The 13,095-nt window shown below is 38.0% G+C and overlaps 1 protein-coding gene across 3 annotated transcripts in view; it reads left to right on the forward strand.

Moving 5' to 3' along the window:
- The window catches only part of MSR1 (macrophage scavenger receptor 1), an 80,000-nt gene that overhangs the window by 46,556 nt on the left and 20,349 nt on the right, over nucleotides 1-13,095 (forward strand). The window contains exons 8-9 of one of the 3 annotated variants that reach the window (XM_066236662.1): nucleotides 1,786-1,839; nucleotides 4,057-4,779. In XM_066236662.1, coding sequence (XP_066092759.1) covers nucleotides 1,786-1,839; nucleotides 4,057-4,058 — 56 coding nt within the window. In that variant the 3' untranslated portion in view covers nucleotides 4,059-4,779. Of the gene's footprint in view, nucleotides 1-1,785; nucleotides 1,840-2,761; nucleotides 2,782-4,056; nucleotides 4,780-13,095 lie in introns of those variants that run through there. The other 2 variants (XM_066236663.1, XM_066236661.1) reach the window with 2 other exon arrangements.

The raw sequence follows: 13,095 nt of genomic DNA on the forward strand, positions 1-13,095 counted from the left end.
TGCCTTTTCAGCAACATGGGAAGAAGTATTTGTTCATTTGTTAGAAATTATATGCATCACTCAAAAACTGCTAAATTTACTATATGGGTGATTTGTGTTCCATAGATAAATATATTTAAAAACCTTGGATTTGACAAAATTGCAAAGCTAGAAATAGATTATTCCAAGATCACTCAAAATAATACTGTGAAGTGAGAAGACATTTTTTCCTATATTCTAAGTCTAAAGTTAAAATGGTGCATTAGTCTATGATCTATCTCAAGTAGCTAGTCATTTACTATCCCTGGCAAATCGTGATAAAATTTTGTTTGGGACTCTTTCTGGTGTGCTTTATTTCTAACTTCCTGTTTACATTAAATCATAATGATTAACATTATAAGTGAATTATCATTATGAACTATAGATAATCAATAGATATCTTAAAATGTTTCTAATAGTTCTTATCACAAAGCAAGCTATATATACACATTGAGTATTAACTACAGCTTATATAAGTTTAGATATTTTTTCACTTTCAAACTCCTAGAGTTCAATTAGTCAAAGTACTTGGGGGAGCATCACTCATTTATTCACCACGTCAACACAATCTTACAAAAGTTCCCTGTATGTTGGAGATGAACGTAGCATAGCCCTGCCTTCAGTGGTCAGGTGACAGAAAAATGCAGAAGCAGATAGCTTTAATGCAATGTGGTAATAAGCATTTAGGAAGCAGGACAAAAGCTTTGAGAGTAGAGAGTAAGAATGATTAATTCTGTAGAGCAAGATGTGTTGCAGTGTTAGTACTGGCTTAAAAGATATTTAGAATTTCTTTCTTTCTTTTTTTATTAAATGAGAGGTGAGGGGGGAGAGAGACAGACTCCTACATGTGCCCTGAATGGGATCCACCAGGCAAGCCCCCTACAGGGCAATGCTCTCCCCATTTGGGGCCACTCTGTTACTTGGCAGCCAAGCTATTTTAGCACTTGTGGTGATGCCATGGAGCCATCCTCAGTGACTGAGGCCAACTGGAGTCATTCGAGCCATGTCTGCAAGAGGAGGAGAGAGAGAAGGAGGAAAGGTAAAGAAGCAGATGGTCACTGCTCCTGTGTGCCCTGACGAGGAATTGAACCTGGGACTTCCACACGCTGGGCTGACACTTTACTGCTGAGCCAACTGGCCAGGGTGATACATAGAATTTCTTTAGGTCTCTAGTTCTCAAACTTCAGCGGGCACCAGAATCACCTGTAAGTCCTGTTCAAACAGCTTATTGGGCTCAATCCCCAGTGTTTCTGATTCAATTATCAGGGATTGCGCTCCCAAAAATTCATTCACAGCACTTGTCTGGGATACACCACCCTAAGGAAATGTAAAACAAGACAAATAAATTGTAATGGGAATAGTTAAAAAACACAGTTTAGATTGAAGTGGAAGACACCAGGATTCCTGGAGAAAGGAGGAAGGCACAGTCAAAGGAAGAGGAAAAAAAAAAAAAAAAAAAAAGGACAGATAAACCCAAACCAAGTTGGTTATACCTCACTTCTGTATACTTTTAGTAAAATCGACGTTTAATGTCCTTGTACATTTAAGATAATGTGTGTAAAGTATCTACCCAGAACAGTGCCAGGTTTGTAACAGGGTTTCTAAAATGATAAAATAATAATACTTAACATGATAATTATCATTATTATTATATTTGAGTTTCTATAGATTATTATGAAGTGTTAGTCTATCTCCATTTAAAGCAAGCATTGTGAATTACCCTAATTTTTAAAAGTTTTTTTTTCTTTTCTTTTTTTCCCCCCCAAGGAAATCCCGGACAAAAAGGCCAGAAAGGGGAAAAAGGAAGTAAAAGCACGTTATGTAAGTTTATAGTTTCCTGTTTATTTATGTGCATCTTTGTAATAAACAAGCTTCGATAGTAGTGGTCTGGGCTTGAAGCAAATGTTGAGAAAGAATTTTAGCATTGAACCATGGAAACTCTGGGGAAGGCAGCCACATTGGCTACGAACAAAGTATGCTAATTGGAGTAAAACAAATAGATTAAAATTATACAACTCTTTGAATCTCGTTACCCATTTGTATTTTATTTTTGTGATGAACACAATTTTCTAAAAATCCCACATAGAAAATTGTTCAATATTCAAGCCAATTTCCATCTACTTAAGGAAAATCAAGCTTATGAATAGAAACAATTATACCTGCCTTACCTGTGAACTGAGCGTACTGAAAAGTTACATATAGGAATCTGGATCGTCTAAAAGCCCTGACAGACTAGTTTTCAGATGGGTGAGGTTTTTGTGTTCTGCTTTATTTTACTAAAAACCTGAAAAGCGATATTCTATCTCTGAGGCCTTCAAAACTGCAACAGAATAGATATTACAGACGGGATCTCTGTTCAGTGGAGGGCTGAGCTCCTATTGTGAAGTAGAGACTCTGTAAATTGGGCCTTAAAAACTAAATATTAGATGATATGTCTTTAAAATTCCATGTCATATGGCAATCACTGTATGTTAGCCGAATCTATATAGATCTAAAGAATGGATTATGAAAAGGAATAAGGAATCCCTGATTGACCTCTCAGAATTTAAGGGTTCCTCCCCTGTGTTTCTAATAGGAACTACATGTGATGTACGTGTCTGTCTTGGGAATAGCTGATACGCCTACATAGGGAGTCATAACCTTTACCTATTAGAGAGGTCTGTTTTAAACAGATTTTGAAAAAACCTTTAATATATTAAAAATCTACCAATTTTCCATCATAATTATTGTTTTAAAAATACAGGACCAATTTCTCTGCAGTAACATAAGTAATCATTTTAACTAAATCCTGTGTGTGGACACCACCTTCAGACCACTTAGGGTCCCCATTGTGAATGCCAGACACTTAACTATGATGTAAGTACAGGACACTTTCCATAATTGTTGCATTGTTGATCTGATTGCCTGAGTTAAGTCACACTGAGTATTGTGTGTCTCCTCCAAGGCCTTACTGTTATGCAATGATTATTAGTGTTGTTATTATGTTAAGACAATAAAAACAGTAGATTTTTTTCTCCTTTGATCACTTTTGTCTGCTGTATACTTTCTCCCCATTTCTTCCCCTTTCTCCTTGATGCTACATTTATTTTCAGTTGAACCTTTTGTGTAACTCCCTCTTCCCTATCTTCATATTTTTTCTCTATCTTTATCTCTACCTCTATCTTCAGTTTTTCTTTATCTCCTTTTCTCCTTTTCCTGAGACTTTCTCTGTGCTACTTAACTTTGACTCTGGTTAATCTTGGCAAAGAGAGGACTTCTTTATTTTGTAGTCTATAAACTGAACACATACACAGTCCTTGTTGCCCGAGGTTATCAACTGCTTCGAACAGTTTTTTTTTTCAGATGTGTTCAGAAATATTTTCAATTACAGATATTTTCATGGCTGTTTGAAGTTTATGTGCACTCTTTCTCTGAGAAAGCGTTTAGAGAGATATATCTGTGTGTAAGCATGTATAGCCTCCAGATGCGATGGAGAGTATATAACTCTATAATGTTTCAAAAGAAAAGAACCACATACACAAACATCTATACAGTATGTTTTGTTAGTATATACTAACATGTTCATGTCAGTATATACGCCTCTACCTTTTTTCTCTCAATGGCTGTGCACTATTCCATTATATAGCTATATTGTAATTATCACAATATATCATTCAATCCACTAGTCATGAACATGTGAAGATTCTGTTTGCTTTGATTTGGCTTTAATAAACAATGCTACATTCAGCATTCTCACACATGATATTGTGAGATATTTTATTAAAGAGAATATTTTTTAATAGAGAATTTTCTAGAAGTAGAATTAAGAGTTCAAAAATGACATGCATATTTACAATTTAGAAATTCTTGCAAATGGCTTCTAAAAGATAGTGCCAGTTTATTCTCTATGAAAAGTGCCCGATTCCCTACATTTTCAATTAATTCTGATATATAAAAATTTATATTGAATTATTTTAATATACATTCTCTTATATTTTTCAGGCATGATTTAAATATAGTACAAATAATAATTGATTTCCTCTTTTATATATGTGTCAGGACCGGTACCACTCCCTGGTCATATTAGGGCAAGGCCCTTTTAAGATCAGGTGAGCTTGGCAGGACACCCTCTGCTACCATCTCATTAAAAGGCCTTTCACTTCCGGACAAGTCATCAGCACAGCTGACTCCAAGATCCCTTTGTGGCTCCTCCAAACGACCTTGACTCCTGTGTGGTGTCCGACTCCGCATGGCTCCCTCTCCTGGTCCTGGGTGCTGATTGGGCCTTTGTTTTCATGCTCATCCCGCTCCCCACTCCAGTATCCCACCATCACTACCATCTCCTAACATCCTCTAACATCGCTGATGGGATACTTTCCATTGTACTCACCGGCATGTTGTTGCAACCAGCCCTCAGAGCCAGGCCAGGAATCCTCTGACACCCACTCCTCTAGTGCTTGCTGAACCAATTTGACCCATGGGGTTCCAGGAGAAATCTCATCGGTACCAACTAGATGAGAGTCCTTTACGTTCAAAAAAACCACCAATAGGGACAACATGGAAGAAAATCCATCTATTTGTTTATTCCTATGTTCATCCTGTACCTCCTGTGACTAGACTCCACAGCTAATAAAAATAGCTACCGTGTCCGGCCTTATAGAGCTAATTGTATTATTCAACACAGCAGAGCTCGAATGAAGGAAAAACAGGGTTCTAGAGGTGTTTAGAGGAGATCAAGATTTTTCTAATTCCTTGCGATATTAAAAGTTCAGCTGATTGTGATTTGCTTAGTTCACCTTCTTGTCTTCTTACTCTCTAAACTGCAGCACTTTTTCTCAAGTGTTATAGTGAGGTCAAGTGGAGCCAGAACGGTTCATTCGGCACATTCGAATTAAAATTAAAAACAAAACTTGTTTTCTTAAGTTACCTGGCCATTTCAAGCAAGAATTTTTGATCATAAAAAAAAAGTCCTGACTTTTTTAATTCTAAAAAGTTCTTTGTATTTTGTGCTATAAATATTCAGTATAGATCTAGGAGAAAAAGAAATATTTCAGTAGAACTGGAGATATTTTATGTAGATTAACAAAGAACTAAAAATGAGGAAAGAGAAAAGGTAAGAAAAAGCAGACCAAAAAAAAAAAGAAATACATGGGATTCCACCTTATTTTTTAATAATTGTTTAATAATAGATCAGATTTTCACAACTCCTCTTTCCTTCAGGGTTTAACACATGGTCCCAGGATCCACGTGTTAACACAGCATTAAGGTTCTAGTAGAATGCTAAGTAGTGTATCAGTATCTCACCACATCTGTTCTCTTCGCTGAGAAATGGACATCGTAACACCTACCTCACAGGGTTGTTGTGCGGAGCACACATGATACCGTGTGTGAAGATACCCTATAAAATCATAAAGTGTTTTAAATACGGAAGATGTGGTTCAGAGTGGTCTCTCGGAGCCTGAACTGCTCTTCCATGTTGGTATAATGCAGCTATTTCAAATCTGTAATTAGAAGGAGGGAAAAGGAAATGAAAAGTTAAGGAGCCAAATAAATGTCATGGACAAAAAGAAAGATGCTAGAGAATAAGATAAGATTTTATATCAGATAGAGCAATGCAAGTGTAACCATGTCACAAATCAAGGCGTTGCAGCCAGCCAGAAGAGCGTGAATTATAAATCAAAACAGCAACTAAACAGAATGCCTGCCAGAGGCCAGAAGCTGTCAACAGAGGTCAGAAAAAAATGTCAGGCTAATAAAACAAGAGTCCGGGCTCTGAAAGACAAAGCATGAGCCCAAGACACCACTGATGGGAAAGGTGCAGAAGTTGAAATAAATTGGAGTTGTCAGTGGTATGCTGGGTCAGTGCCTGCACAATACCAAGGTCTCCAGGAAAAAAAGAAAAAAGAAAAAAAAAAGAAAAGAAAAGGAAGGTGGGGGGAGGAACCAGCCAGTTGTCAAATAGTCCTAAATATTAGCAAACCAGCGATGAGGACTAGCCAGTGATGCAAACATCTGGAGACTAGCCGGATCTCTGTTTCTGTGGTTTAGTATGACGGGACTTCCTACCCCACTCTGCACCGGGGAGCAGGTAGAACCAGAGCAGCCTCCTCGCTCGCAGCAGGCCTTGGTCCACGCCGGCTGCAGAATGGCCCTGATCCCAGAGGTCCTGGGGGACAATTCCAGGGGGTTCAGTTCACAAGTTATCTGACACCCCAGACTACAAATAGATTCTTAAGTGTGTGAAATACTAAACTGAACTTTCCAAATTATGGGAGAAGGACTTCCCTTTTTAGACAGAAATGATGCTGAATGAGCAGTTCAAATGCACAAATTATACCAACTTTAATAACTTATAACGAAAAGAAAACAAGTCTGAACCAAATGCTACTGCTATGCTCTCGGCCTGACTTGGAGGGGTAAATATTTCACTCAAGCAAAAGAATTTGTATCATACAATTAAGCACTGTGAGACTGGTCCTAAGTATACCTATTGCTAATGTGTGGATTGCTAGTATGTTACTGGGCTTTGCTCATGCCCCTGAGTCTATAACTAAGATGTGACTTGAGAATATCTTTTCTGAAACTCATACAATGATAGGAGCAATCGGTTTCTCTTTCATTTGATGTCCACTGAGGACTCAGCTCAACCGTAAATGAACTCTGGTCTTTCTCAAAGCATTCAATTGACCGAAGTAAAGCCTTCTCCTCCAATTACTAAATAATTATAATAATACGCATTTAGAGAACATTTGCTGTGCACCAGGGGCATTTGATGCATTATCAAAGTACTATTTGCCATAAGCACTATTATTATTCTCATTTTATAGACTAGAAACTAAAGCTTACTGCTAATTCATGGAAGAGCAGAAACTCAAAGCCAAATGGGTCAACCTCCAAAGTCCCTGTGTGTAACTACAACTCCATTCAACACTCCCCACATAATTTGTATGTATTGTTTAAAATGTAAATGAGTCTTTTGTGTGTGTGTGATTTTTTTAAAAGATTTTTTTTCATTTTAGAGAGGGAGAGAGAGAGACAGAAGGGAGGAGGAACAGGAAACATCAATTTCCATATGTGCCTTGACCAGCAAGCCCAGGGTTTTAAACTGATGACCTCAGCATTACAGATCAATGTTTTATCCGCTGCACCACCACAGATCAGGCCTTTATGTATGTATGTGTGTGTGTGTGTGTGTGTGTGTGTGTGTGTGTGTGTGTATTTTATACAGGGGATATGGAGAGAAGAAGGGAGAGAGGAAGAATTCTTATGAGCAGTTTGGTTTTGTACAATGGGCCTAATAATTTGAATAACTGAAGGAGATAGAAGTTCATACAGCATGGCTTCTATTAAGTCAAATTCAAAAAAAACACCCTGAATCAATCTCTATTTGTTTATGTCTCTGCCTTCATATTTAGTGCCTCTACTCTCTCCCCCAAGAATGTTACTGAGATATATACTCTCCCTGAATGTTCACAAAGCTTCTGTTATCAGAAATGAGGGTTACTTCTGCAGGGGAAGGAGCTACCTGTTACTAGTCTACCTTTATTTCAGTAACTGGCTCAATTTTAACATTTTTTCAATAGAAGTTGTCTGCTTTGGAGTCGTGGTTTGTTGCGTCTCTTTTTGGTTGCCTCACCGTCCTCAGCAGCTGCAGCTGTGACTTAGCATAGCAGAGGGGACTCGAGCAGCGGTGCTCCAGGTTACTCAGACAAGTGCTGCTCGTTCTTGACAGTCATGTGATCTTTAAGGCTTTATTTGATCCCACAAACTGTTGCCAAAATGCATGGGATCCCGTTCACACGGTAGCTGTGTTCCCCAATGCTGTATATAACTGATATGTCTTCTAAGTTGAAATAGAGGTTTCAATCAGTAATGGATCTAGCAGTTAGCACGTGTTCTGTTTAGTACTTATCCCAGCTGACTCCCACAGCCTGGCTCTCACCAGAGCCACTTAGCTGGGAAAAAAATCACTTGATACAGCTCCAGCCGGGTCTTCTACACCAGCAAAACTTGAAATTCATTCAGTTATGTGCAGCAATGCAGCTGGAATAGGGAGACCTAACCCACCACTTCCCATTCCTCCACAGCCCAGAGAACCAAGTAGCTTTTCTGCCCTTCTGCAAGTCCTGGGTCTTGCTTTATTTTCCACAGTAAACTTAGTCTTAGACTAACAGAGGATCGTTCATTTCATCCTAGCTAAAGCACAATCTGAATATAGGTTCACAGCCTGTTACTTGCCCCTCACCCTGGCCTCTCTGGAAACGTGCTGTCCTACAGTGTGAATCTCAAGACCACATTTCCTGGATCAGCATAGTGACTTGCTTGCATAATGAAGTGTCCAAGACTGTCTCTCAGTGTGGCTTCTTCTACAGATGCCTGACCCTTTCTTGGGGTGCTACATTTATTTCCCTTTTGATTCTCCTGCATTCCTGTTCAAATCTGGCTTTTTCCCTTACAAAGTAAAAAACACCTGGATCCCAGTGACCTTTCAGAGACTCATTACAGGAAACTATTTAAAGGAATCATGCACATTCCGTAGCAAAAGGAAAAACGTGAGTCTCTCTAATAATATTTTGTGTAATTTAAAATTTGTATTTTCTAGAAATCCTGAAAGGTAAATTCCTTTAACTGAATACAAATATTTAATTTCTGTACACAATATTTTTCAAACACTCCACATGGCTTATAGCATAACTCATTAATTCCCTATGAAATGACTATATGATGTATTCCAAAACATCTCTTCCCTCAGATCTTCCTGGTATATTCTCATTCAGTCCTGTTACCTTCTGTATCACCTGTACTAAAAACACTATTATTACTATACAAAAAGAATACATAAAATATTAATCACAAGAATAGCCAAGTAGATAATTATTACTGCTGTATCAAGATATCTAGTAAGTCCCTTAAGTACATTTAACATTTTTAAATAAGAGTTTTTTAACCCTTTAAAGTAAGTATTTCATTGACACAGAGATTATTTTTGTTAATAAGAAGTTTTCAGTGTGTTCAGATCACAACATAGCAGGTCTTGTCACTTAATTCTCATTTATAAGTTAGAAGAAAAGCTTATATTTTCAAGTTTATACCCATTGAGGTGCTCTATTTCTCATTTTATTTGAAAATAATCAAAAACACAAAGAAAGTGAAAAAAGAAAAAAGAAGAGCATTAGTCTGCTAGGGTTGCCCAAACTGAATAACTCCGACTGGCTGGGTTAAATAACAGAAAGTTATTTTCTCACCGTTTCAGAGGCTGAAAGGTCAAGATCAAGGTGCTGTTAGAACACCACTCTTATTGGGTTAGGACCCCACCCTATGACTTAATTTAATCTTAGTTGTCTCTTTAGAGCCTCTATATCTAAATATAGTTACTTTGGGGGTTAGGATTTAAAACTATGAATTTGGAGAGTACAATTCATCCCAGGGTCTGTGGGCAGTCTCATGTCTTAATCTTAGCAGTACAGGCTAGAATTGTTTCAGAATGTGTAAGATCCTGCTCCAGTTGTCTTTGCCTGTCTTTCTGTCATTTTGTTCTCAAAGAGGGCCTAAATGATAGCAGAAATAAATTAGAGACATTCTCGTGTTTTTGTAGCTACGAGAACAAATTCAGTTTTATTTGTTTCTTGCCAACATTAGAGTTTCACATTTCAGTGATGTTCTTTTACATGATGGTGTTTTGTTAAATGTTAAATAATAAAAATTGCCAGAATTGTGCAGTCTAAGTAGATAAAAACTAATGATGGTGGAATGAATGACCTGGGAAATCACTTATAATGTTCTTTGTAAAATCGATGAATTTGTAAGATTTTTTTTAAAAGTAGAAAGTAATATTAATTAATTAGCTTAGTCAAGAAACAAAACCTATCGGTTCACAATATTAAGACTTTCAAGAGCTAGATTTTGCTTCAGGCGTGACAGAATCCCAGAGCTCACATTCAGTCATCTTCTATCCCTGTTGCTGTTTCTTTTCGTACATGGTATAGTCATTGTCAAGTAGGCTCTGCTCTGCTTCCTTATCTACACATCTAGCCTTGTCTGAGAAATAATGCCCCCTTCTCTCCTTCAAAAGAACTCTTGTTGTCTCTCCTTGGATCCTGAGATTCCCCTTGACCAACAACGCTAGTGTCGAAAGAATAGATCACACTCATTGTCCCACCCAATGAGGTGGATAGCAAGTGACAGGTTAGACGGGATCACCCCTTCCAAATTTCAGACTGCAGGCAAAAGTGCCCTGAAAAAGTGGATTAACCTTGTGGTGTTGTCCAATAATATTTAGTAGTACCCTTGCAAATTGCTATCAGACAACAATGTATTAGGTCAATTTTTCCACCATGCAAAGATTTATATCTAACAACTGTACTGAGTTCCAGTGTTGTTTGTTCTAGCAGATCTTTCCTGACTATGGAGAGCATCTAAATGACCTCTCAGGCTTTACCCATAAGTGAATGGCTGGGGTTAACATACAGACATTCTGATCTCATATTTGGGTCGTGGTCAAATATGTATAATTACCAAAAGCTCTCCTTGGGATTCTAAAGTACAAGATAGTTGAGAAACTCTTTTAAACTTTTGTCCTCTCATCACCCATCCCAATAATTAGGCCAGATATTTAAATTTTTAAGAAATAATAATATTAACAATAAAAATAATTCCTATAATATGGTGACCCCTCTGTGCCAGGTGCTCTGTGTACCTCCTTCTCTTAATCTTCACAGGAAACTATCACTCTGCTGTTGTCCCCATGAGGACTTAGACAGTGAAGTAGCCTGTGTGGAATCACACAGCTAATATAAATATATATGTGGTGGATGTGCAGTTTGAATCTTGGGGTATCTCATTTTAAGCTCTATCACTAAGCACAACATTATATTTCGGCATAAAATGACTCTGCCTCTCAATCCTCTTCAAAGTGAACTAAAATAACTCACAGGAAAGTCCTGGGAGAGAATTACAAAAGATGTCATAAAAATGGAAAAAAAATTAAATTGAAAACAGGCAAAATAGCATATCCAAAGCCAATAAAGAAGTGTGTAGTGCAATAAAGAGCCGGGCCCTGGTCTCCTGACTCCTCGTCTAGGGAAGCATCATTCTCAAGATGAGGGTCCTGCCCCTTCTCTGATGAGTAAGCCCGGGCCCCCTCCTGTTGGAAATAAAGCATTTAGTTAGTAGCCCAGCCTCGCTAAGAACTCACAGGTTGAGATATATTTATACCATATTTTACAGGTTTTCATTTTTTCCTTTCTGTTATTACCCAAACAAGATATGCCATCCATGTTTTCTTTCATGGTCTAAGAGCATCAACTTTGATTATGCAGCAAGAGTCAAGATGTAAGCTGAGCAAATGGAAACAGTGTTTCCTGGAGCATTCTTTGTTCAATTTTTTTTTTTTGTTTGTTTTTTTGGGGTTTTTTGAGGCATCAAGTGATCTGTCCTCAAATACCTCTGAGCACAGCTGTTAGACACAAATTATGGCTTCTCTTGTGGAGTGCAGAGATAATGAAGACCACACACTCTCTTGTCTTCTAACAGTTCCAATATGTCAATCTGATGACAGTGTGCGGCACTCTGAACAGTGATGAGCATAAACAAAATATGGCACACAGTGCCATGGAGAACGTACATTGTCTTTTAATTTACCTCCCAATGCAATTCAAGGGCCAAACTACTCTGTTAATTTGAAAAATTATTTTCTCTTCGTAAAAAGTCAGAAAATCTGTACTGAGTTGTCAGCCCCGCCAATACCCGGACAGATAAAACTTTAGTGGGTCAGACGAGGGACACTTTCCCCCGCAAGATCCATAGATCAAATCGCCCCTGGCCTGTGACTTCACAGGTTCCTAGACTAGCTTTCAGAATAAAATATAATGAATAATTCTATTACTACCATTTATATAGTACTTTAGAGTTTAACATACATTTTTCACATACCGTCATAGTTGAAACGTCAATCCTAGGAAGTAGGTGTTATGTTTATTTTATAAATGAGTAAATGAAGCCACAAAGGAGTTATGTCACTTGTCAATATTTTCGCAGTTTATAAAGAGGGCCAGGAAGACTTCTGTGAGGTCTGGCTGAGGCTTACATTTTCAGAAATAAAAAAAAATAATGCAATTTATGCTTTTTATGCTGTGAATTTTTTTAATTAGCTTTGTTTCATATGTTAATGTATGCCTTGATTATTTTAGTGCCCTAGTGTTTTAAGTTAAGAGCAAAATTTTAAAAACTTTACAAATAGGTAAATACAATTCCCCTTTATACATTTTGAAATATTTTCCTACGTAACTTTAGAGACTAAGACTCACTTAGAAATGAAATATTAGCCCTGGCTAGTTTGCTCAGTAGTAGACTGTAAGCCCAGCATGTGAAAGTCCCGGGCTTAATTCCCAGTCAGGGCACACAGAAGAAGCAACCATCTGCTTCTCCACCCCTTCCCCTTCCCTTTCTCTCTTTCTTTCTCCCCCTCTCCCAAGCCACGGCTCAATTGGTTCAAGCACGTTGGCCCCTGGTGTCTGAAGATGGTCAGTGGCCTCCACCTCAGGGACTAAAAATAGCTCAGTTGCCAAGCAATGGAACCATGGCCCCAGTTGGGCAGAGCATGCCCCCATAGGACGTTTGCCTGGTGGATCCCGGTTGGGGTGCTTGCAGGAGTCTCTCTGCCTACCTGCTTCACACTTAAAAAAAAAGGAAATGAAATATTAAGTAATAATAAGATTACTCTAAATGATAACAAATAGCCCCATAAATGAATACTGTCCCTGGAAGAAAGCAATTTGCTTTTTCAAGTGCTGGCCACAGTTTGAAAAGCTAGGGGTAGAAGTTGGAATTTCTGAAGAGCATTTACACCAACTATCTGCACTCCGCTCTTCCTGTCTCTCTCAGTCTTTCAGTTTTGTTGGTTTTCCCACAAACTTACTCTTAAGCATCACATCCCTGTAGGGACCTGTACAACTAGAGAGGTGTTCTTAAACACCAAGTTCTTCTTTCATCTTAAATGTTTACCACTTTTTAATCACTAAAGTCCTATCTGATGATTCAGTTCAAAGACTGACAAATTAATACTGACAACAATAGCTTCCTACTATTTTTTAATCTTTT

Source organism: Saccopteryx bilineata, chromosome 6 (genome assembly GCF_036850765.1).
Source record: "Saccopteryx bilineata isolate mSacBil1 chromosome 6, mSacBil1_pri_phased_curated, whole genome shotgun sequence".
Classification (NCBI taxonomy): domain Eukaryota; kingdom Metazoa; phylum Chordata; class Mammalia; order Chiroptera; family Emballonuridae; genus Saccopteryx; species Saccopteryx bilineata.